The following is a 22,964-nucleotide window of genomic DNA, read 5'->3' as shown; positions in this document are numbered from 1 at the left end:
ATATTACACAAAGGAAAGTAAATATCGAGGCTGTCCACCCCGTGACCTCACGCGAGCCGGCTCAGTGGGAGTCCGTCCGCCGCCATGACGGCTCGCGTGTGTGCCATTCTATTACTGGCAGCATTCGCTATAACGCACGCGCTCGTCGACGAGGCCGTCGACGTGATCAGACTCGGTATAGACGTGGGCGAGGAGGTTCTCAACTCGTGGGACGTTATCAGCAAACCGTTCAATGCGTCCGGCGGTGTCGAGTTACCCGTCATCAGGAGACGAGAGAGACAGGTGCTCGCGAGACTGGCCCAGGTGACGAGGGCGATAAATAGGCTCGAATTGAATATAGATAAGAATGGCGCTGTATTGATGCTACTGGCAAAACACATCGGTCGCGGTAACAGCCTAGAGCTGAAGCTTCACGAGATGTCAGATCTGTTGAGCCGAGTGGCATCAGCTGATCAGAAGATGCGTGAGTACACTAGGAATCAAAGGGAGTTGGAGAGGAGAACGCTGGAGGACTTCGCGGAGTGGTGCGTCTCGCACGATAGCAGTGCGTTGCCCGGTCTCATGGAGCGCGTGTACGCAATTATAGTGCCCCCGCACAAACATCTGCTCGGGCAGAGTATCTTACAGATTATTTTAGAAGATCTGCAGGTTGGTGTAAACAATAAACTTAGTATTTTATCAACAATTGATTTATTTACATGGGCTGAAATCAGATCTTTAATGTAATACCAATTTGAAATTATAAATGTGAAAGTATGTCAGTTGGTAGGCTATTTATTAGACAACAGATCGATGTAATTATTAATTACCATTTCTCACGGAAAATTGAACAGGAGCGAACAGTAAAAATGAGTCATTAATATAACTTGAATAAAATATCAACGACAATTCTACAAAAGTGTTAAACTACTTTAAGGAAATATTTACAAATCTTTCATCATTTGTAATTCGTAACAATTTCGGAGACAATCGAATGTTTAACGGATTATAAAGATTGACAATGTATGAATCGTAAACAGAGAAAGCTACGTAAACATACACATTTGCATCGCTGTATTGTAACGGGTGTCTGGGCGCCCGGGGCCCGGATATCGATCATAACGCTGTAGCTGTAGCTTATATCGTAACCGTTGCCGTCTGGCGTAAAGTTTATTCCAACGGGAGGTATAATAGACAAATTTAAATTTGACATATTTCATGCGATTTTCTAATAACTCTGCTATATTATGCACTACAAACAGACGAATAGTATAATCAGAGTAGTGTATGCGCTGTTGTCCAATATTTATTACTATATATTTATAGTCCTTATCAATACAACACTATTGCACTTCAACTACATATATTCACCTAAAATTTTAACGTACGATTTCACCAACTTTCAATACGCTTTTTGTTAATGAATGATCAGCGTAGATTATTTTAGATCACAACATTGCTGTCATGTTAAGTTCAAGGTCAAATTTCTTAATTCTTTTTTTACATCTGCTGCTGTTGGAATCGACATTATATCATTATTTTCCGTTGCTAACACATTTGATGTAAATCGTAAGTAAAACATATCATATTCGACAAATGAAACTGCATCCAGTGCATATGAAACGAAGACAACATTTGATGATTAAACAATGAGACAGTTGGATTGTTTCTTTGAACAAAGATAACAGCTTGGAACGTGGAAGGGATGGTTGGTTACAACACTGACACGAGGCACACAGCCAAAGGCTACTATGTGATGCTTTCAATAAATAATGACAAAAGCGAGTTCATTGTCAACAGTACTCACCTTGAATACATCGATTTATACACATATACTCTATTCCAACCATAACAGGAAAAAATCCAAACAACAACATTTGACGGCAAATCGACGCGATATAATTGGTCGAGAGCTTGATTATGATCTATGATATTCACTATGAACTCGCGAAAAAATAACGTTTTGAATAACGAGGTAACTATTATAGAAATTTCTGAAGTAAAATTGAAGTGGAAATAATTAGTTCAGTGTAGACATATTAGTCGTAAGCTCTTAGTAGAACATAATATAGCTGAGTTATTAGCAAATCGCATGAAATACGTAAACCTACGATTTGTTTAACTATTTTCTTGCTTCTATTGGAATAGCTATATATAGAACAGTTTCGCTTGCTGGCCAACTTAGATTTAAGCAAACATGTAAATTTCCCGCGTAATTCTACACCCTATAGCAATACATAGTATTGTTATTTCCGGTTTCAACGATGAGGGATCTGGTAAAAGTACCAGAACAATGGGGATGGTTGTGCCCGCCCTAGCCCAAATATTAAAGGATATGACTTGCCATCAGGTGAGAAATTACCAACCTATTAGCCAGTCTGCCTACCTATTATAAATAACAAAAAAGTACCTCATAGTGACGGTTCAAACCATAGAAAAAAATCATATAAGTATTAATTATCATATTCGTCGAGCATAGTATGTCGAACGCGGAGTATTCACGTTATATATATGTACATATAAAAATATGCAGATCGTGGCATAAGAGAACGAACGGTACAGTGACTCATTGAGTTCGTACATAATTTCAAGTCACGCAACTCATCTCGGAGTTAAGGAGGTTCAATTCAATAAAAAAAAAAAACAAGAATTGACAATTGTATTTTTCCTTTCAGCTAAGTTTTACTTCTACAAAAAAAAACTTTATTTTCAAAACAATTTAAATATTCTCTGTGACTCAATCTTTTTTCAATACTCAGGCTTCACCACTCAAAATGTAATTACGACGGGTTCAGAGATCATTCATAGATCAGTTTATATCACAAAAGAGTACATATATTATTCATTATTTTTATTCAATCATGAACTAGCACAGATAAACCTTAAAAATAAAATTAAATAGTGAGGACAAAGGCAATCATTGTAAATGATTATAAAACTGTACGAATCAAAACAAAGACAAAAACACAACTAATAATAAACAAATAGTGACTTCTATATAAAAAGGATGATATTATATATTTACATAATTATATTAGTTGTTTAATTATATAAATATGATTACCTAATTAACAAATACGCATACAATAATGACCTGTATGTTTTATGCATTAAGGATCATAATTTTTGTTTAAGTCATGCTGACGTCATTAATTTAACGCGTTTTATAGAAATCGCTTTGTTTATTATCCTTCCTTTGTTCTTATTTAGTTTCATAATGACATATAATAACGTTTTTTTCTAAATCATCACGTACGTAATATATATATATACACATGTAGGAATATTATCGCAACTACTAATGTAAAGATAGATGATAGATGTAGACTTTAATGATTCAAGTATTGCGACGGACAAATGGGCCACCTGATGGCAAGTTGTCACCACAACCCATATATAAGTGCACTATCCTTGGGAACTAATATGGTATGTCTCTTGTAGCTGTAGTTATACTCAATCACCCCTTAAACCGTAACACAAAAATACCAAGTACTGCTGTGTGATTTAGAATATCTGATGAAAGAGTGGTACAAACCCAGATGGGATTGTTCAAAACCCTACAACAATTCTTCCTAATTCTTATAAAATAATAAAAGCCTCTTGGAAAACTCTTCCTCTTTACTTTTTAAATACCCTTTGTAGAATCATTGCAATAGTGAATTAAAATCTGGTAGAATAGCATCATATACGACTCGATGAACACGAGATGAATAACAAACACAAAGCAAATCAAAAATCCACTGAACTTGCACGTATTTACACATTCGATCTTCAGTTAAAACCCACGTGTTTAAATGTGTTCGACTAATTGCAACATTGCAAAGAAACCGCAAGATGCATTAATTAGTAGGAGTATTCCCGTTTAATAAATGCCAATATAAGTCATTCAACCGCACGTGCAAGGGATGAGTTCGGGGGGTGAGATAATCTTCATCCCCTAATGAGAGCTCTACTTGGCCACAAGACGTGAGGGGCCGCGGGTGCGTTTTATAAATGCAGAATTGTACCACAGCCTCTCCGATCCATGCCAAAGATGGATATTACAGTGGTATTTACCATGGTCCATTATAAGACTTTGTCTATATTATTATCTGAACATTGCTTGAATAAAAAATATATTACATTTACTAAATGCATCTATTTAAACATCCAATAAACGGAATTCGATCGGTTTAAAATACCACCAAGTCTTTATAGCGTTTTAACTTCTTATCTCCGCTCAGCGCCGTGCAATATTTATCAAATTATATACAAACATACACATAATATATCACAAGACACTTGAAACTATACATCCGATAGCTTTGAAATTTCAATTACAAGTAGTTACTTCTTTCTCAGTATACACGTCTACTAAGTAAGAATTTTCAGGACTTCTTGAGGATATCAGTGGGCTAAGTTTGCATTAATATGAACCAGTACAAAGTCGGGAAGCTGCACAAACCGTAATAATGTGATAGAACCTATGCATAATTAATGCCATTTGTACGCAATTTATAAACTCTCGTTACTTTTCGTATAACTTCTTAATATGTGTGGATTATAACTTGCAATTGAGTTTACAACTATTTATATTATAACTATTCCGCTCTGTTAATATATATATTTTTTTATGAAATAGGTTTGCGGACGAGCATATAGGCCACCTCATGGTAAGTGGTCACCATCACCCATCGATCGACAATGAAGCTGTAAGAAATATTAACTATTCCTTACATCGTCAATATGCCACCAACCTTGGGAACTAAGATGTTATGTCCCTTGTGCCTGTAGTTACACTGGCTCACTCTCCCTTCAAACCGGAACACAACAATACTGCGTACTGTTGTTTAGCGGTAGAATATCTGATGAGTGGGTGGTACCTACCCAGGCGGGCTAGGCAAAACACTACACCAAACAATGGAAAATAACGGTCCATTAAACAATGTATCCTTATTAAAATTATAAATGCGAACGAGTTTGTTATAACTTTTAATTACTAAAACGTTATACAGGGTAACTAACATCTGTTCCACCCACGAAGGGTACACTCGCGGACCGTTATTATTTGTACATTGCCCTACTACTTTTTGAGATGTTTTTATATTTTCATAGTGACGCCACCATGAGGTAATATAAATAAATTATTCGAGGGGACATCGTGTGAGTCACGAGCGGAAGGGTCAATCAACTGTACCGATGATAATGTTTTGCTATCAACGAAATATTTGCGTTTAACATTAAATTAAATAAAATTCTCTCTTACGTATGTACCTAATGTTACTGAGTTTTCTTTTTAATGTATAATCGTATAAAAGATAATTACTTGTCTCATTTTCATGTTTGCACTTGAACACATGAGGATCAGCTGCAATGTGTGAACATATAAATAAATCCAATAAAAAAGTAATATACGAAAGTGTCGTGTGAAATTATTTTCATAAGATATGCCGATTCATATGATTACCGCACATTGAATCAATACTAATATCTATACTTCTAAACTAATATTATAAATGTAAAGAAAGTCTACCCGTGGTAGCTTCACTTAATTGTTAATTGACGATTCAAAAGTTCTTGTAAAAGCCCACTTGAATAAAGATTATTTTGATTTTGATTTTGTCTGTCGCTCTTTCACGGCCAAACCGCTTAACCGAATTCCATGAAATTTGGTATGAAGCAAACTTGAAGTCCAAGAAAGGATATTGCCTAACACATGAAAACCAATCCCTAAAAACGAATATACACTATTCAGTTAGCAGTTCTACGAATTACGAGCGGAAGCATAATCAGCTATTCTCACAAACTATATGAAACAGTCTTCTATGTGATCATGCAATGAAATATAACATCATACTTCATAATAAAAATACAAGGAGGACGATTTAGTGCGTCTGTTTTAAATTGTCTATATTTTTAATTAGATTATTCTTTAAGCTTTGTTTCTTTACCGAGCGTTGATGCTTCCAGGATGCATAGAGCAAGATCAATGGGCGCCTTAAGTAGCTTTTTTTAAGTTTAAATTAATGGTTATATTATGTATATATTTGGTCTAATTAAAGTCTGTTTTTTAAACATCATATAATTACCTTTTAAATTTTATAATAATTGAGATAAAAACGAAACGAGATAAACCGACATTGACAGCAGATTTTAATTAAATGTATATAAAATTAATTTTATTATTATAGTATAAGTTACATGATTTACATGCAGTTTGAATCACATAAACATTACAAAAAATAGTTATTTTATATGGACTATAGATGTATGTATTGACTTTTGAAGTCGCGCTCCTCCTCATCAAATTATCGTTGAATGAAACTCGTGCTTACAGTGTACTAGTGTGCGTGACACAATTCGCTTATGAGTAGAGACAGCAAAAAAATACAATTGACATTTCATTGTCTCTGTTTTTTAAGCTTAACGTGTTGTTTAAGAGCTACGCTGACAGTTTCGTCACGGGCTTGTTCGCCGGTCGGCGTACACAAATGTCACCCAATTGTCACGTCGTAACGTCACAACTCCATACATATTCACAAACTTGACAAGAGTGACGTCACCGTGACAAAAATCACCAGTGCGCGCTAGCTCAAGTCGTGATTGAATAGATCTGATCAGTTCAAATACAGTAGGTATCAGATTAACAGTACAGAGTACGGCGTATTGTATTTATAGGCCAAGTTTGTTAAGCCGACAGCCCCGTATCAGCTCGGATCGTAGGTCAAGATTCGATACGTATGTTTACAGCATCGTTTATCCTATAAATCACATTATACTTATATGAAACTTTACTACACTATAAATACTTTATACATATTGTATTTAACTAACATAACTTTGTATTTTTAAATGTTAAAAAAAAGTAACTACTGAGTTTCTTGCCGGTTCTTCTCGGTAGAATCTACTTTCCGAACCAGTGGTAGCTTCACTTAATTGTAAAATGACGATTCAAAAGTGCTTGTAAAAGCCTACTTGAATAAAGTTTATTTTGATTTGATTTGATTAATTAATCTAGAATAACACGGTAGAAGCAAAATCATCTATCACTACATTTTATAAAACAAACTCTAACTACTGAACGGAATTTCATGCGGTTTTCACTAATAGACAAAGGGATTCATAAGGAAGGTTTAAATATATGATTTAGGTAGGTTTTTGTTTAAAGTTGAAACGTGTCGCAAAAAAATATATAACTGAAATATATTTAAAAAAAAACGGAGCCGCTGGTTACAATATAAAAATCACTATAAATCTTCTATCTAAGCTATCTATTGAACTACGAGTATTTGACCGTGTTGAAGAGAGCTATTTATGTTCTCATATGAAACATATATCTTCTGGAATGTTGAATTGTCTTCATCAACATTTGAACTCAAATTGAGCCTAACTGGTCCTGAGACTGAACTTGACACAGATATGCAAAGTATTGCTGTTTAATCAAGCTTCCTACCGCCAAAGTAATTAACCAATAGTAAAACGTCAATGGGAATGACGTATATAAATTCGGAATTGAATAACATAAACTCAACAGGCGACGAACCGCGTGGGAAAGGAAACTTTAATTTATATCAATAAACGAACGCGCTGCAATGCGAGTAAAATATATATATATGTGAATAATATATCTCTTGATAAGCGATAATATCGAACAAGTTTTGGTTTAAGCTGATATGGCCCAGTGGTTAGAACGCGTACATCTTAACCGATGATTTCGAGTTGAAACTCAGGCAAGCACCACTATATATGAGCTTAATTTGTACTTATAATTCATCTCATGCTCTCTCAAATTTCATCGAAATTCTGCCACATGTGCATTCCACCAACCGGCATGGGAACAGCGTGGTGGAATATATTCCAAACTCTCTCCTCAGTGTGAGAGGAGGTCTTAGCATAGCAATGGGAAATTTAAAAAGCTGCTACTGTTTGGGATTCCTTGTAAAATCAAGCGCTTCTAATCTCATCATCGTAAATAGATTGCTTAAATTTTATGGGTCTTGTGTCACAGCGCTTTTTTAGCTATATAGTCTACTAGTTGAGGGTTCGCTCGTGGTTTAGGGGTATTTCGTCAAATATTAGGCGTAAAAAAGTAGAAGTATCCTTCGTAACAAATTTCAACTAATTCGGTTCCGTTGGGTCACCGTCAAGGAGTGATGCCCTTTAGTGATATTTAGACGGAGTTACTTTTTGTAATTAGTTTAAGTAGATATGATCGCAAATCTTATGAACGTACTTGTTAAACAGAATACATATTAATTTATTATGATTTTATCAAACTAAGCGATTAACTTCTTATGTTTAGTAGGTTGTAAACAGTGGCGGATTTACAAATTTGCCGCTAGTAGGCTATTCAATTTTAGCCGCCCCACTTTTTTTTTTGCAAAATTTACGATTTGTGTTCTATCGTCCTCATTACATCGGTCTTTCCCGTTATTAGTGTGACTATAAACTAGGTGATATTTCTGTCAGTTACTAGATTATTTTCCCAACCCGCTATGTAGAGACGATTATACGGATTACGGACGTAATGTGTATGCATATACATAATTATATATTTTTTAAATTTCTGTAAGATATTAACAAATTTGGGCTTAATTTGCCACTTAGCTTGGTAAGTATTGGTAAATCCACCACTGGTTGTAAATCTTTTCTTTAAAAGAACCAACGAAATCGATCCAAATATAATCTTAATACAACAGGATACGCTAACTACAACCTTTATCTGAGTACAATATAAATACGTTATGAATAATTCGTAACAATAAACGCTGCAGAGAAACAAACAAATGGCTAATCAGTATTACTCGTTGAATCAAGTGTAATTAAACAAATGGCCCCGAACATGAAACGGACTAAGATATTTGTATAAAGGATGATCACAGGCGCAAAATTGACTTTTGAAAGTTTTGTTTACTACGATATGTTTACCGTTTACTGTAGTAGTAGTTTCTCTGAACTTATAATAAGTATCAAATAAATAAATAGCTAGGAATATATAATAATAAATAAAGTCGGCTAACAAAAATGACAAAGATTCCTACTGCACTATTTTGTCTACACTTAATTATATATCCATCGTAATACTTTATTATATATGAACTGACTTCGTTCGGGTATAGGAAGAATTATATTAACTTCCCGATAGCAGCACCGTACCCAATGTAAACAATCGAAACACTCAAATACACAAAACAATTATCATCGAAATCGATCCAACCGTAGGACTTCAGCTACACATACACATACATACATGCATAGTATGTACGTTGTATTGGGATTGCAATAAGCCACCCTCTACAGTCGTAATATAAAAACACTAAAGCGTATGATCCATTACTCGGGATTCAGTGTCGGTGTCAGCTGACGGAGCATACGAGCGAGCAAATAATAATAACCGAGTCGCAATCACTGATGTAACCTGACACGCCATTATGACCCTTATTATATGGGCGATAAGGATCAGTGTATGTGCAAATAAAGATTACGCTTAGTTAACAATATTAACATGCGGGTCGACAGTGTTGTATTATCTTTCGGCCTGTACATATCGATTTTATTTTCTAAATAATGAATATTTTAAGTTACTTACTCTTATTATTGTATGCAATAATAAAATTTATTAGGCCATTGGTAAGCGACAAGTTCTGTAGTTCAAGAGTTTTCCTTGTAAGTATTTAATATTAATATCAACCAACATTTACATCATATAAGTTAATATAGTTTAATGAAGAACAAACAGTGTTTAAAATTAAATTCTAATTAAATAAGGATGGCTTATTCACACATTCAAAGTTATAAAACATTACGATGCAATATAACATTATACTCGCCAATAATACAACGCTACCAACTAATAGCGGAAAATGTAAAGTGAAAGTCAGGTAGCAGCGCATCAAGGCCAGCGACGTGGTAATTTGTATTCGACTCATCGATTATTATGCATTGGAGTTATAAAACTCGATCGTTGTGAACATTTTTTTAAATCGCCCTCGATATCGATAAGCGTTCGTCATCACTAGCGAGACTGCGTCCGTCTAACCGGCTGTCCCCTCCGCTCGTCAGTGCGCCTCCGGCCGCGACGTGAACCGTTTCACTCCGCTGTCAACATGAAATACGCAGCGCTTTTTGCGCTGCTCGCGGTCGCCAGCGCTGGCGACCCTACCGCTGTGGACAATTTACGCAATACGTTTTACGAGGTCGAAAAGGTACTCTGGAAGAATGTCACAAGTGCCGAGTGGAGTGCGGCGGGCGTCAGCGGGGACGTCGAACTGACAAAGGCCTTTGTGGCTTTCGATGAAAAAATACAAACTGTCCCACCACCCCCTCGCGGGCCGCACGACACATGGCTGTGGGCGAAGGCTACGGAGAAGATGCGCGTCATAGAAGGATATTACAAAAACTTCTTGTCGTTCATAAGGCGTCAGTCGCAGCCCGGCGCGGTGCCTGCGCCCGTCAGGGAATGGCTGGATCTAGCGGAGGGCATTCTCATGGACCCCAAGTCGTCCGTCGCGCAAGCCGTGAGGAAAATTCACGACTTGCTCGAATACGGGGACATGTTCCGCGGTATATTGCAGGTATATAAAACGAAGTACACATCACTAACACCGAAATGAATGAATATGAAATATCCGTTCAATATTCAACAAGGATATCAGAAAGTAACGTCGACAAAGGCGGAACGAAGGCGTCCGAGTGACCGTGTTTGGACGGATGTCAGTGACCCAATCACTTTGTTCTCTAGGTTCTATGATCTTGAGTAACTGTTATTAAATGTGTAGCATACAAATATCACGTTAATTAAAATACCTAAGTGGCTTCATATACTTAATACATCGCGAACGTTACGTCACATAATGCAAACGACCTAGTTATCCAGTTTCGTTTGCGAATTCTTGTAACTCGAATAAATCGAGTTGTATATAAAATTCACCTTAATTAACGAATTGTCATGTCGATAATGCTCGCACACATACGCACGCGAGCACACTACTACGCGGATAAATATAAACAAAGTCGGTAACATCGTTTCAATATAAAAACAACATACAATGCGTCGCGGACCCTTATAAGTGTGCAATCTTGTTACGCGGTAGATTCCTTCATTACTACGAAACCGAATAAGTGCTTTCGCTTAGTCAACAGTACAATTATAAACACTTGTTCTTACTCCACTTATAATTATTTCTCGGTAACCACACGTAATCGTATAAAACTTTAGAACCGTGACAAATAATTTTTTTTATGAATTTTGTTAATCGCGATTAAACAAATAAACTACTACAAAGCAATTTCACCTTCTCGTCTGTTTATAAATATAAGAATATATATGACGTTATATCATTCTTGAAATACATATATAAACATAAATATCCGCTTTCTTTTATTGTGTTTATATTTATTACATTAAATTGCAACAAGTAGAGAGAGCGACAAATAAAACAGTCATTAGGAAAATATTTAACTGCTTATTAAATACATATAAATTGGAGATATTAAAAAAATTCTGGTCTGAGATAACTAATTAGTTATGTGAATATAAACACTTAACATTTATAATGCAAAAGTTTCATTAATTTCATTTGTAAATATTTATTTATATTTCATTTATATGTAACAAATAACTCATCACAAATCTCATCTTGAAAATACGTATTTTATACCAGTAGGCTCTTACAAGCACTTGTCAATCGTAATATTACCAAGTTGATTTTATTAAGATACAAGGCACCCTTACCGGCTCGAATTATATATAACGAAGTATCAATAAGAAATCCAGTACTTACATATGTATATATTTAATTATTATGTCAAACACATCAACGAGTATAAAGATTCAAATGTAAAAAATTCCAGGAAGAACAACTGTGCGATATGCAGATGTCCCCACACCAGCTGATATATGACATGTACAACACCATATCACTCACCGAGATAAAGGGATACGCAATGATGCAGTTCTCGTGGATGCTGCTAAGGATATACGGCAAAGGTATTACCAATCAAACTCTAAACATTCCTAATTTAAACCTCGATACAAATGAAACACTAAAGCTATATTTGTATAGCAACACAGTACAAAAAAATACTTGATATTTATATTACTTGTGATTAATGCTAGCATATACTTCATGAACGATCAACCACAGACCTTCTTTTGTATAATAGAAAAAGCCAATTTCAGAAATACAGAGAGACAACTCTCTGTATGTCATTAAAACTGGCTATAAACAATGCATGTTCAAAGACTCGAATATTTCTTAGTACATATCATAACTATTACTTTAAATTGTCATTCATATTCTTGTCGTATCCTCGTATAGTGCATTATACGTAAACACAAACGTTGAGAATATAATTTAACTAACCCGACCATTCAAACACGACTTATTAAAATAAATAGTATAATAACTTGTAAATAACATTCCGCGCCCATAACGGGTATATATTTCACCTTTAAGTGTCGTATTTATTCTTCAAAATTTAAATGGGACCAAACTAAGCCAATGAGATAATAATAATTTCATTTCTATGTGACACTGTGGCTACAAAGTATCAGTCGACAGGATCTTAGTGATATAAAATTCGCTGTTATTACAAAACAAGATCGTGTTAATCAAAATATAACTATTAACGTTCTCGTTTGTAATAACAAAACCACGTTCTCATCATTCACGATCATCATGGAGCGCTAACGTACAGTAATAACTTTAATAACATTTTAGTATTGAACAAAGATAATGCACTTCGAATTAAGACAGGTTATATTACGAAATCTTTAGAAGTATTATTTAAATTTGTGTTTTACGTTGTGTTTATAACTTTGATACGACCGTGAAGAATTCCATCAATAATTTATAGCGTATACATTATTCCTAAGAAAAACAACACGTACTAACTTAATTTATATGAAATGAGTTTGGGTCATGTTTTGCAAGATTTGACCCGAATTAAAAACGGTCGTTTAAATAATATTATAGATAATAAACATTTATTATGATCAACCTTCCTTATTATTAAACATTCATTTAAAAACATTCGATAGAGATTGATAAGTTAAAATGAATTTATCTCTTTCTGTCTTCATTGATTTGGCATTCGATAGAAGAAGACGACATTGTTAACAAATCACAATTTTATAGTATCTATATTTAAGAAAACAAGATAGATATATTAGAAAGTATATTTCGTTCTAAACCAAAATGAATTAGGTCTATATAATTTTATGTACAAATATAATGAAAAATATTGTAATAAATAATCAAACATTCCAGGAAACTTTACGCAGGAAGCGAATCTGACGCGGGTGAGATACGCCGAAAGGACATCGCGTATTGCGACCGCTGCCAAATCCACACTGGCGATGGCAAAGCGGGATCTGTATAGATGTGATCCGAAAGAACACAAACTAGGTAACAGTATCTCGTTTACACTTCATACATTATTGCGTTCAAGAATAAACGTCATTACATGTGATCGCGTTAACAAAGGAACAAAAGATTATAATGATTATTTTTGGGCTTATTAATGAACTCATTACAAGCGATCGTCAACTAATACGACGGGCTGTATGAAACAGGCATTTTAAAGAAAATATAGCCAAGAAAATACAGGGAAAAGTCACTTTCGATAATTGTCCCCCATAAAACTCTGAACATTGGAAGTTAGCTGCAAACAATTGAGGAAGTGATTGTCTTTAAGATTCACCATATTACAACATATGGGTAAAAGTTCAATATATCAGCAAATATTTCCACAATTTTCAGGAGAAACATACGAGGAAGTCACCAAACTGCTCCAAGGCTACATAGAAAACGAAGTGAACTTGAACAGTGAAAAGACCTGCAAGGAGAACTGCGCGTATTACACGCTCACCGAGAGACACGGCTGCATCGAAGGCGAATATTGTGAAAGACAATCGTGCAAGGGAAGAATCATCGACTGCCAGTACATCGACTCCGATATGTGGGTCTGCCCGGCCGTGAGTAGCAACACTATATTAGTCTTAACATCGGCGTATTGCAAATATCAATAATATGTATGTATACATGTATTACAGGGTAGAAACAGCCCACGTCGGTACGAATGGATCGAATACGAAAACGGTAGGACATTCGGACATGCTGGTACTTGCACGCGAGGGACGACAAAGGTATACTCTAACTGTTAACTAAAGCATCATTCAAATCGCTTTCATCCTTAAGAAATAGCTTATTTAAACTTCGCTGAAACAATGAGACGTTGTCAAAATAGATCGTGAAGCGAAGTGGATGTTTTCTAAAGAGATTTCTGTCCAGGTCGATTCTTGGTGGCGTTGGTTGTTTTGGCATTGCTCCTACTGCATGTGCCTCTGCGACGAAACCAGCCAAGACTCCCACCGTTATTTCAGTCTTTGGGATAGCACGTCTGACGTTAAGAACAACAAGTTAGTCCCTAAAATTTGGGACACCCGCACACTATTAGGGATACACTTGCTGTTTAAAGAGACAACGATAATGTTTATCTAATCACAATTTATCTCCAAAGGTCGACTCCTGGTGGAAGTGGAATCTTCTACATTGCTCGTACTGCTTTTGCCTTTGCGAAGACGATATCCGGTCGTCTGAACGAACCTTCAGCTTGCGAGAAGCGTTGGCTGAGATTCAGAGGAACAAGTCAGTAATAACTGACGGCGACACATTATATATCGGGAGCACATAACCTTACATGTATTAGCTAACTAATCGTAGACTTCCGACTCCTTTATTTTGGGCTCTTGTTAAAACATTTCAACCTCATGGTAGATATTAGCTTATTGTGCTAAAAGCATGGGTGTGCGGGTGGCCATTCTACATTATAACAAGCTTTTAATATATATTTATGCATTAATATTTTCACTAACAGGGTCGTTACTGGCTTACGTCTCGTGAAGCACGGAAGAGTATTCCATCTTCAGATAAGCGAGGGTTTCTTGGGGGAGAGAGGAACCATTACACCCGGTAGTTGGGTGCCGCTTCAGAAGTTCGACATATCTGAGCCGGGAATAAGGGAAGGAGAAGACTACCACAAACTGACTTACGAGAGGAGAGCTATTGATTTAGACGAACTGGACTCACCAACGGGATATGTCCTAACCGGAGTCAGGTAAGTGCATATATAAGAAATAAGACATACTTTAATAACGTGTAGATTTTGGAAAAATATAAAGAAACCAGGAATTAACTGTTACTTCTCGTATATCTAAACAATACATTTTGATCCGATATAACTTTGAATTCAATTTAAATCTTAATAATTGTTAATATTAAAATGACATCTTTCTAGATTCCGAATGATCGGTGCGCATTTGCACTTCGAAATTCGTTCGACACCCTTCAACTACACAACTGGGAGGCTGTCACCCGACCGAAGCCAGTGGATTAGCAATGACAACACGGAGGGCGCCGAGAACCCAAGGTGCGTGCAAAACGAGCTACAATGAAACGTGTCCTACGGGAACACGACGTTGTCACGAGCTATGGTCGAAAATATTGATGACCTTTAAAGTCATAAAGGTCACTACAAAGTCTTTCGCGCAGGACCCGTCTGGCGCTATTCCGGCCCGACATCCCGACGCGCAGCGCGGCGCCGCTGCCGGTGGACTCTCGGCACGACCAGTACGTGGAGTTCGTCAACAGCGACTACGACGCCGACGCCGCGCAGAGCACCGTGCCCTTCGTGGACGTGCAGCCGCTCGAACCCATGAGAGGTGCCCCACATTCCCTCGTACCACACCCACCCTCGCACGACCATATCACGACATATGACACACATGTTTCTTTCAAACAAAATTTCAAATATCAAAGCCCCATTACTTTGAATGTTCACAACTCTACGCATTAGAAGTAAACCGACAGAGTATCGTTTAACATACACACAGACATATTTAGACATATTTATTTGCCGTTTTAGTCTATCGACAGGACGCGTTCACGTAGCTTGTATACCTAGCTCGATATTCGATACCTAGTGCATACGACGTAATTAGTTTGTTGAATGCAGTCAGTTAAATTTAGAGAAATATTGGAACCCGTTCACATACTCGCCTAACGACCTATTTTAACCGTTTAAATTCTTGTACATGTTTGCAAAATTTGATATATGTATGACCACCATATTTTTTCAATCTTTAAAGAGCAATTTACTAATTATGATCATATATTTGTGGTTGTTTTTGTTGTTTAGGAAATATATACCGTATTATGAAATTTAAGCAATTATATAGAAACATATAATTATAAAGCCAGTATTATTTATCGCCAGGTGCGGCGCTACTGAGCGGGGCGGGCATCATACACCGCGGAGCGAGGGGCTACGGGGGTTTCGTCGCGCCCAAGCTGTTCACGTACGACTACTCCCGCCACGTGAGGGCGCAGCCGCCCCCCGAAAATATACAAGAGGAGGAGTCGCCCGACGTAAATCTGCCTCTTAATAATTTCTAGCTACGGATAGGTTAATATTTTGTATACTCAATCGAATGTAGTGTAATTTGATAAATAAAGTTATCTCTAAGTCGAGCCAGCGTTTTATTGTTTCGCGAGTAAATACGGCAAGGGGCACCGACCTGCACGCGCAGCGGGTGCGCGGCCAGCAGCGCCAGCAGCGCGGGCGGCGGCAGCACGTCGGCGGCGCGCAGCCCCATGCAGCGCACGCCGGCGCACAGGAACGCCGCCAGGTAGCGGTGCAGCGGGAAGTGGAACGACGCGTGCATCATCTCCGTCTGCGGGCCGGCGCGGGCGTTAGTGCGTGCGTGTGCACGTGTGTGTGCGTGCGTGTGTGTGCACGTGTGTGTGTGAGTGTGTGTATGCACGTGTGTGTGTGTGTGTGTGTGTGTATGCACGTGTGTGTGTGTGTGTGTGTGTGTGTGTGTGCGTGTGTGTGTGTGGGTGGGTGTGTGTGTTTGTGTGTGTGTGTGGGTGCGTGCGTGCACGTGTGTGAGTGTGTGTGTGTGTGTCTTCACCTGTGTGTGAGTGTGTGTGCACGTGTGTGTGTGTATGTGTGCGCACGTGTGTTTGTATGTGTGCGCACGTGTGTTTGTATGTGTGCGCACGTGTGTGTGTATGTGTGCGCACGAGTGTGTATGTGTGCGCACGTGTGTGTGTGTGTGCGTGTGTGTGTATGTGCGCGCGTGTGTGGGGGGGGGGGCGTGTGTGTGTGTGCGTGTGCGTGCACTCACCCGGCGCGCCGCGAAGTGCACGGCGTCGAGCCAGTCCTGCAAGTAGCCGAGCGCGGCGGACACGATGCGGCGCGCGAGCGGCGCGTGCGCGGGCTCGGTGAGGTGCGCCAGCACGCTCCACATGGGGTAGGCGGCCGCCTCCAGCTCGCACGAGAAGGCCGAGTAGTAGCTGGACGGCTCGAACTCGATGTGCCCGCCCGTCTCGCGGATGTTCACGTTCATGCCTGCCGCACGAGAGGCGTTAGCGGAGGGCCGAGGGTTTGCGACGCAAAGTCGCGAGAGACTCGTTCACGATTAAAATAATGCATGTGTTTATTGATACATGGAGTCTAACATAACATTCGAATACAAAAATTACTCTTCGATGCCCAGAATGTTAGATTGACGTTCATAGTATCAAAGCCATACAATTTTCTCAAAATCTATTAGGTCAAATGTAAATTATAACCATCGATGGCATTATAATAAACAATTAAGGACGTATTAACCACTAGCAAAATTAAGAATTAAAAATATTCGTAATGTTCACATGCTCATGTAAAATAATAATCCTACCATGTATAATCAATTCCAAAGGCAGAAAAGAAAATGATAAATAAGCATCTTTAACCTTAAACGATCGAAGTGTTAAACAATGGCATTAATTATGGAATCATAATGTACAAGAAAGTAATGAACAGTTTGTTTCACTTTGAGAAAACCCAATTGTAACTAGTACGTAGGGTCTCGAAAGAGTCGTGCGCGCGTACCTTGCAGCATGGACAGGAACTCGAACCACATGTCGACGAGCGCGTCGTCCTGCAGGAACAGCAGCGCCACGCTGCGGTGCGACAGCACGTTGTTGAAGTCCGACACGAGCGGCCAGTAGCAGTGCTCCTTCATGACGCGCTTCGTGCAGTCGATCACGTAGTGGAAGTTCCTCTCGGGGTCGTGCAGCGTGTTCTGGACGAGGATCTTGCCCATCATGAGCCGCAGCGACAGCACCATCACGTGCAGCAGGTGCAGCTGCTGCACGCAGCGCAGCGCTAGCGCCTCGTTGGAGAACAGCTGCACCGACATGTGCACCACGCGGTTGGACAGCGTCTCCGGGTCGGCTGAGTTCTCCAGCACGAGCGGGATGCGAGCGTAGTGCATCACGAACGTGCGCGTCAGGTGCTCCTGCGTTAGTCGACGGCAATGTAAATAAATATGTAGGTAGCTACAGCACTTTTGTTATGGAAAATCAGAAGTAGTGACAGTACCACAAGCACCCAGACCCAAGACAACATAGAAAATTAATGAATAAAATGAAAATAAACTTTATTCAAGTGGGCCTTTACAAGCACTTTTGAATCGTCAATTAACAATTAAGTGAAGCTACTATCGGTTCGGAAAGTAGATTCTACCGAGAAGAACCGTCAAGAAACTCAGTAGTAACTCTTTTTCAACATTTAAAAACTACAAAGTCATATTAGTTAATACAATTATTTAAATTAATATATCCTGCGTGGAAGTCAACAGATATTAATTCCATGCTTTTTATCATCTACAAAATCTTGTATTGATTAATACGCCTTTTTTACCGATGTATATATTTTTTATAAACAATTTGAATTTACGAAGAAGCGAAGTTAAAAATGTCTGCGGAATTTTATTATAGAAACGGATACCTTGTCCCAAGAAAGATTTATTGACTTTTCGGAGTCGGAAACTTCGCATTATAAGCTTTATCCTTACTGCTAGTGCATATACAATGATTATCACTGATTTTATCAACGTGATCAAGCATTTTCCACATCGACTCGGCCGGGAATCGAACCCGGGACCTCGAAGACTACTCGACACACCGTGCACGTCGCATGCACGTCGCGCCGTGTGTTGCATACCTTATAGTCCTGGTCGGGCAGCATGTTGAGCAGGAAGCAGACGACGTTTTGCGGGAACTCGTATTTGAACGTCCAGAAAATGAACTCGTCGAGGAGCGTGTTGTGCTGCAGGCGCGGCGCCAGCGCGGGCAGGTGGCGGTACCTGCGGGGCAGACATTTAGTTTCATAAGAACACCACCACATACTAATTAAAATATACATAGACCTAAAACTGACTTCATGAAAATAACAGGCACAAAACGCAGAAGCGACAAATATTATTCCTGTGCTTCAGTTAAACTCGAAAAGCAAAGAACTTTATTACTTTAGATAATTCATCTGGAATAGAACGTTGACTATAACTTTACAACAATTATTATTGATAGCATTCATATTAAAATACTAAAAGATTAATTTTAAAAAAAAGAGAAGTACCGTTAATTAACGAAAAACATGGAAGTTCTGTATTCTAAATATTATGGATGCATAAAAGAAGAACCTAAATGTTTTAATAATTTATCGTAGAGACATAAAATGTATGGCATTTTAATAATTTTTTTTTGCTGTCGTTACCTTTAGTGAACTCTCCCACACTAAGACATCTTGTAAGCGCGAGCGCTACTCACTAATACTGTTGTCACCAAATAATGATTTAACAAAAAGACGCCTTCGTGAGTGAGTGAATAGTTCAACACGTCGATATTGACACGAGTCCTATACCAATGAGTGCGTCTTCAGCGAATTTAATAATGTAATATAATTTAGCTTGGTATACATACTCGTCAGGTGGATCGGGGGCTGGAAAGGAATCTATAGCCTTCTCGTACATCTTGTTGGATTCAGCCATGTAGGTGCCGTACTCTGTGTCGGGGTGTGGCGGTGATACGAGGTCACGGTACATCTGGAACGTATCATTTAACATATATTTATTTTGCTAATAACTAATCTTTATAAACAGTAATTTGACAAATGCAGCATCATCGTATTTTTATATGATTAAATATACATATGTATAGTACGACACAAATTAGATGCAGCATCGGCAAAATTCATAAAACCGATCACATCCGAATTAAGTACGCTTTCCCAAATTATCAATTTTATTTTTTTATGTCAATATGATCTTTACACAAACGTAATAACTTGTTATATCATATGACCTAATAAATTCGTCAAATAAACACGTCGATTTACATGCACTTGCTTTCTCGGTCTGAACTGGCACCAGAATCTATAGCGACGAATAGCGTCGAATGGGGCGATAAGGAGCTATTTCTATGGGTTATGTAATTCGGTAGTAATCGGTTTTATTGAATTTGCCGATGCTACATCTAAGTTGTGTCGTACTATAATTTGATTCGTCTTTTAATTAATACAGTGCACAATACGATGAACAAAATATTATTATTATCTATGTTTCGTTCCCGAGTTTCGGGATAAAGGGTGAGTATATAGTGTTATTACAGGCACTAGAGACAACATCTTACTTCCCAAGGTAGCGCATTAGTTTTGTAAGGAATAGTTTATATTTCTTACAGCGCCAATGTGTATGAGCAATGGTGCAACTTTCTAAGAATCCCAATTTGCCTATCCGCATGTTTATTTTATAATAATAAAAAATCTATTTTCTTTCGATAGCTTTAGTGTAGTAGCTTATTCCGTGTAATCTTTTTTTCAATACATTCTATGAAAAACCTTATAATGATAGTGATATATTCGGACAATAAGGCAATTAAACCTGTGGCTAACCTACCTACCTGTCTAATGTGGTATCCGAATATGTAATTGAGATTATGGACAGTCAGTTTTTTCCCATACAATATCTACTGCAGATATTCACAAATACGGCTAAATTTGGACATGATTTTATAGACCGAGTCTTACCTGTGGATTGATAAGAGCCTTCGTCATGGCGGAACGCATGAGGTCACCCATGTTGTTGAACTCCATCAGCATCTGAACGTAGCCCTCGCACTCTTGTACAGCCAAGCGGTAGTAATCAGAATTTGCTGCTCCCGTACTGGAAAATAATAAACAGATTCAAAATTAATAACAACTACAAACAACAACAGTCTGTAAATTTCCCACTGCAAAGCTAAGGCCTCCTCTCTCTTTGAGGAGAAGGTTTTAGAACATATTCCACCACGCTGTTCCATTGCGGGTTGGTGGAATTCACCTGTGGCAGAATTTCTATGAAATTTGCCACATGCAGGTTTCCTCGCGATGTTTTCCTTCACCGCTGAGCACGAGATGAATTATAATTATATATATTATATATATATTTGTGTGTCTAACATAAATTAAGCACACAAATATTCAGTGGTGCTTGTCTTGTTTTGAACCAGCAATCATCTCGGCTTTACAACATTAATACAAGAAATAAAATAACAGTTAACAACAAAGTTTTTGCATCTTAAACTAATTTTTATAAAAATATTTCTAATTTTCACAAATGACTATTTGTAATAAATCAAAAATTAACAAATCTTTTGAGAGTAACAGGTTGTAGTCTTGAACTCATCCAGTCTTAGAGAGTGTATGAGTAAGCCATTTCATTACACGCACTAGGGACAGAACTGCAGGTCTCACCATGAGAACATGAGAACCAAGAAACCATGATAGTGAAATTAAATACGACTGTGTCAAAATGTGAACTAATGAAACCTTTAATGATCTGTGAAACTCAGGGGTGCAGGAATAGAACAAAAAAAAGTAAGAAGGTAATTTCTTTATATTTGACCACATCACATACATACATTACTTTGATCCCAATGTAAGTAGCTGAAGCACTTATGTTAGGAAAATCAGAAGTAACATTGGTAACATAAATACCCAGATCCAAGACAACATAAAAAACGAATTAATTTTCTGCATCGACTCAGGAATCGAAACCAGGACCTCGGAGTGGCGTACCCATGAAAACCGGTGTACACACTACTCGACCACGGAGGTCGTCAATTTCTTTAGCTATTTTAAAAATACATAATGAACGTAAATATGTTTACTAAAAAGGTTAAATGAAGAAAACTATGATAAGATATGTTACCTGCTTTCTCTGAAATGTTGTAGTAGTCTTAATATGAGGCGCGGCATCATGGCTTCCGCGACGCACATCAGCTCGGCGGGTGCGGTTCCTGGCCTCGGACATTTGTTGCCATGATTACTGCAGAAGCTGGAAATGAAACGGAGATTTTGAGCTGAGGACATAGAGCGATCCTGTTTTAAAATTTATTTGGACGAAAGCTTTGTTAAGTTTTCAACATCTTATAATCTTTGTATCAAGGCAAACATACAAGTTTCGTTTTGTGTTAGAGTCGCCAAGCGATGAGAAAAGTCGCCGAATCGATCCTGACCCCTTGGTCTATTATCGTCCCCACTCATAACATAAGCTCAAAAATAGGGGTAGAAACATTTGTATTTTGTTTATTAATTTGGGGGCTCGCTAATACTCTTTTACAGGAAAAAAGTGTAATAAATATTTAAAGTTACGCATAATTTGCATTTGATAATATCTTCTAGAAAAATTCTGTTTTTAGGTATTTATTTTCGACTTTAGATAGAAACGGGGGTAGCTCAGCTTATATGCATGGCATAAATATAGTTTTTACCCTAAACATTGCTTAAAGTAACAGACTGTAAATTTCCCATTGCTGGGTTAAGGCCACCTCTCCCATTTAGGAGAGTGCTTTTTTTTTTAAATCTAAACATTATTGCTGAGTAAAATAATAATTATTAAATAAATATTAGGTATGTAACATAATTATTAAATACATATTTCTGTATCGGCTACCATCGCGTTTCTCAACATCACGCCCTAACATAGGTACTTTAATCGTTTTAAAGCGCTACAGCACAGCGCACGTCATCTAATCAACACCGACCATGACCGACAACGATTAATTTCAAGCCACATGTGACATGACATTGCCGAGGCTGGGTTCTCGGTCAAGGTCGGAACAGAGGCGAAGTAC

At 37.8% G+C, this 22,964-nt stretch overlaps 2 protein-coding genes across 4 annotated transcripts in view; one reads left to right on the top strand and one right to left on the bottom strand.

Annotated features, from left to right (window-relative positions):
• The window catches only part of LOC124534257 (E3 ubiquitin-protein ligase Ubr3), a 69,873-nt gene that overhangs the window by 12,128 nt on the left and 34,781 nt on the right, over positions 1-22,964 (bottom strand). Inside the window, exons 3-9 of the mRNA XM_047110004.1 lie at positions 22,040-22,165; positions 20,878-21,013; positions 19,773-19,894; positions 19,015-19,156; positions 17,899-18,307; positions 17,150-17,373; positions 16,538-16,693 (exon numbers count right to left, since the gene is read on the bottom strand). Coding sequence (XP_046965960.1) covers positions 16,538-16,693; positions 17,150-17,373; positions 17,899-18,307; positions 19,015-19,156; positions 19,773-19,894; positions 20,878-21,013; positions 22,040-22,165 — 1,315 coding nt within the window. The remainder of the gene's footprint in view (positions 1-16,537; positions 16,694-17,149; positions 17,374-17,898; positions 18,308-19,014; positions 19,157-19,772; positions 19,895-20,877; positions 21,014-22,039; positions 22,166-22,964) is intronic.
• LOC124534258 lies at positions 65-16,490 on the top strand. Of its 3 annotated transcripts, none has more exons than XM_047110006.1 (10): positions 65-648; positions 11,812-11,947; positions 13,230-13,367; positions 13,722-13,936; positions 14,015-14,107; positions 14,482-14,609; positions 14,839-15,078; positions 15,259-15,390; positions 15,513-15,682; positions 16,237-16,490. In XM_047110006.1, exons 1-10 carry the CDS (start codon positions 85-87, stop codon positions 16,413-16,415), a joined length of 1,995 nt encoding a protein of 664 aa, XP_046965962.1. In that variant the 5' UTR covers positions 65-84; the 3' UTR covers positions 16,416-16,490. The 3 variants fall into 3 exon arrangements, with proteins under 3 accessions (XP_046965962.1, XP_046965961.1, XP_046965963.1); XM_047110005.1 differs by lacking the exon at positions 14,482-14,609 and adding an exon at positions 14,253-14,380; XM_047110007.1 differs by lacking the exons at positions 65-648; positions 14,482-14,609 and adding exons at positions 10,001-10,532; positions 14,253-14,380.

This window comes from Vanessa cardui, chromosome 12, assembly GCF_905220365.1.
Source record: "Vanessa cardui chromosome 12, ilVanCard2.1, whole genome shotgun sequence".
In the NCBI taxonomy this organism is placed as follows: Eukaryota; Metazoa; Arthropoda; class Insecta; order Lepidoptera; family Nymphalidae; genus Vanessa; species Vanessa cardui.
This window is presented reverse-complemented; position numbering and strand designations above follow the sequence as displayed.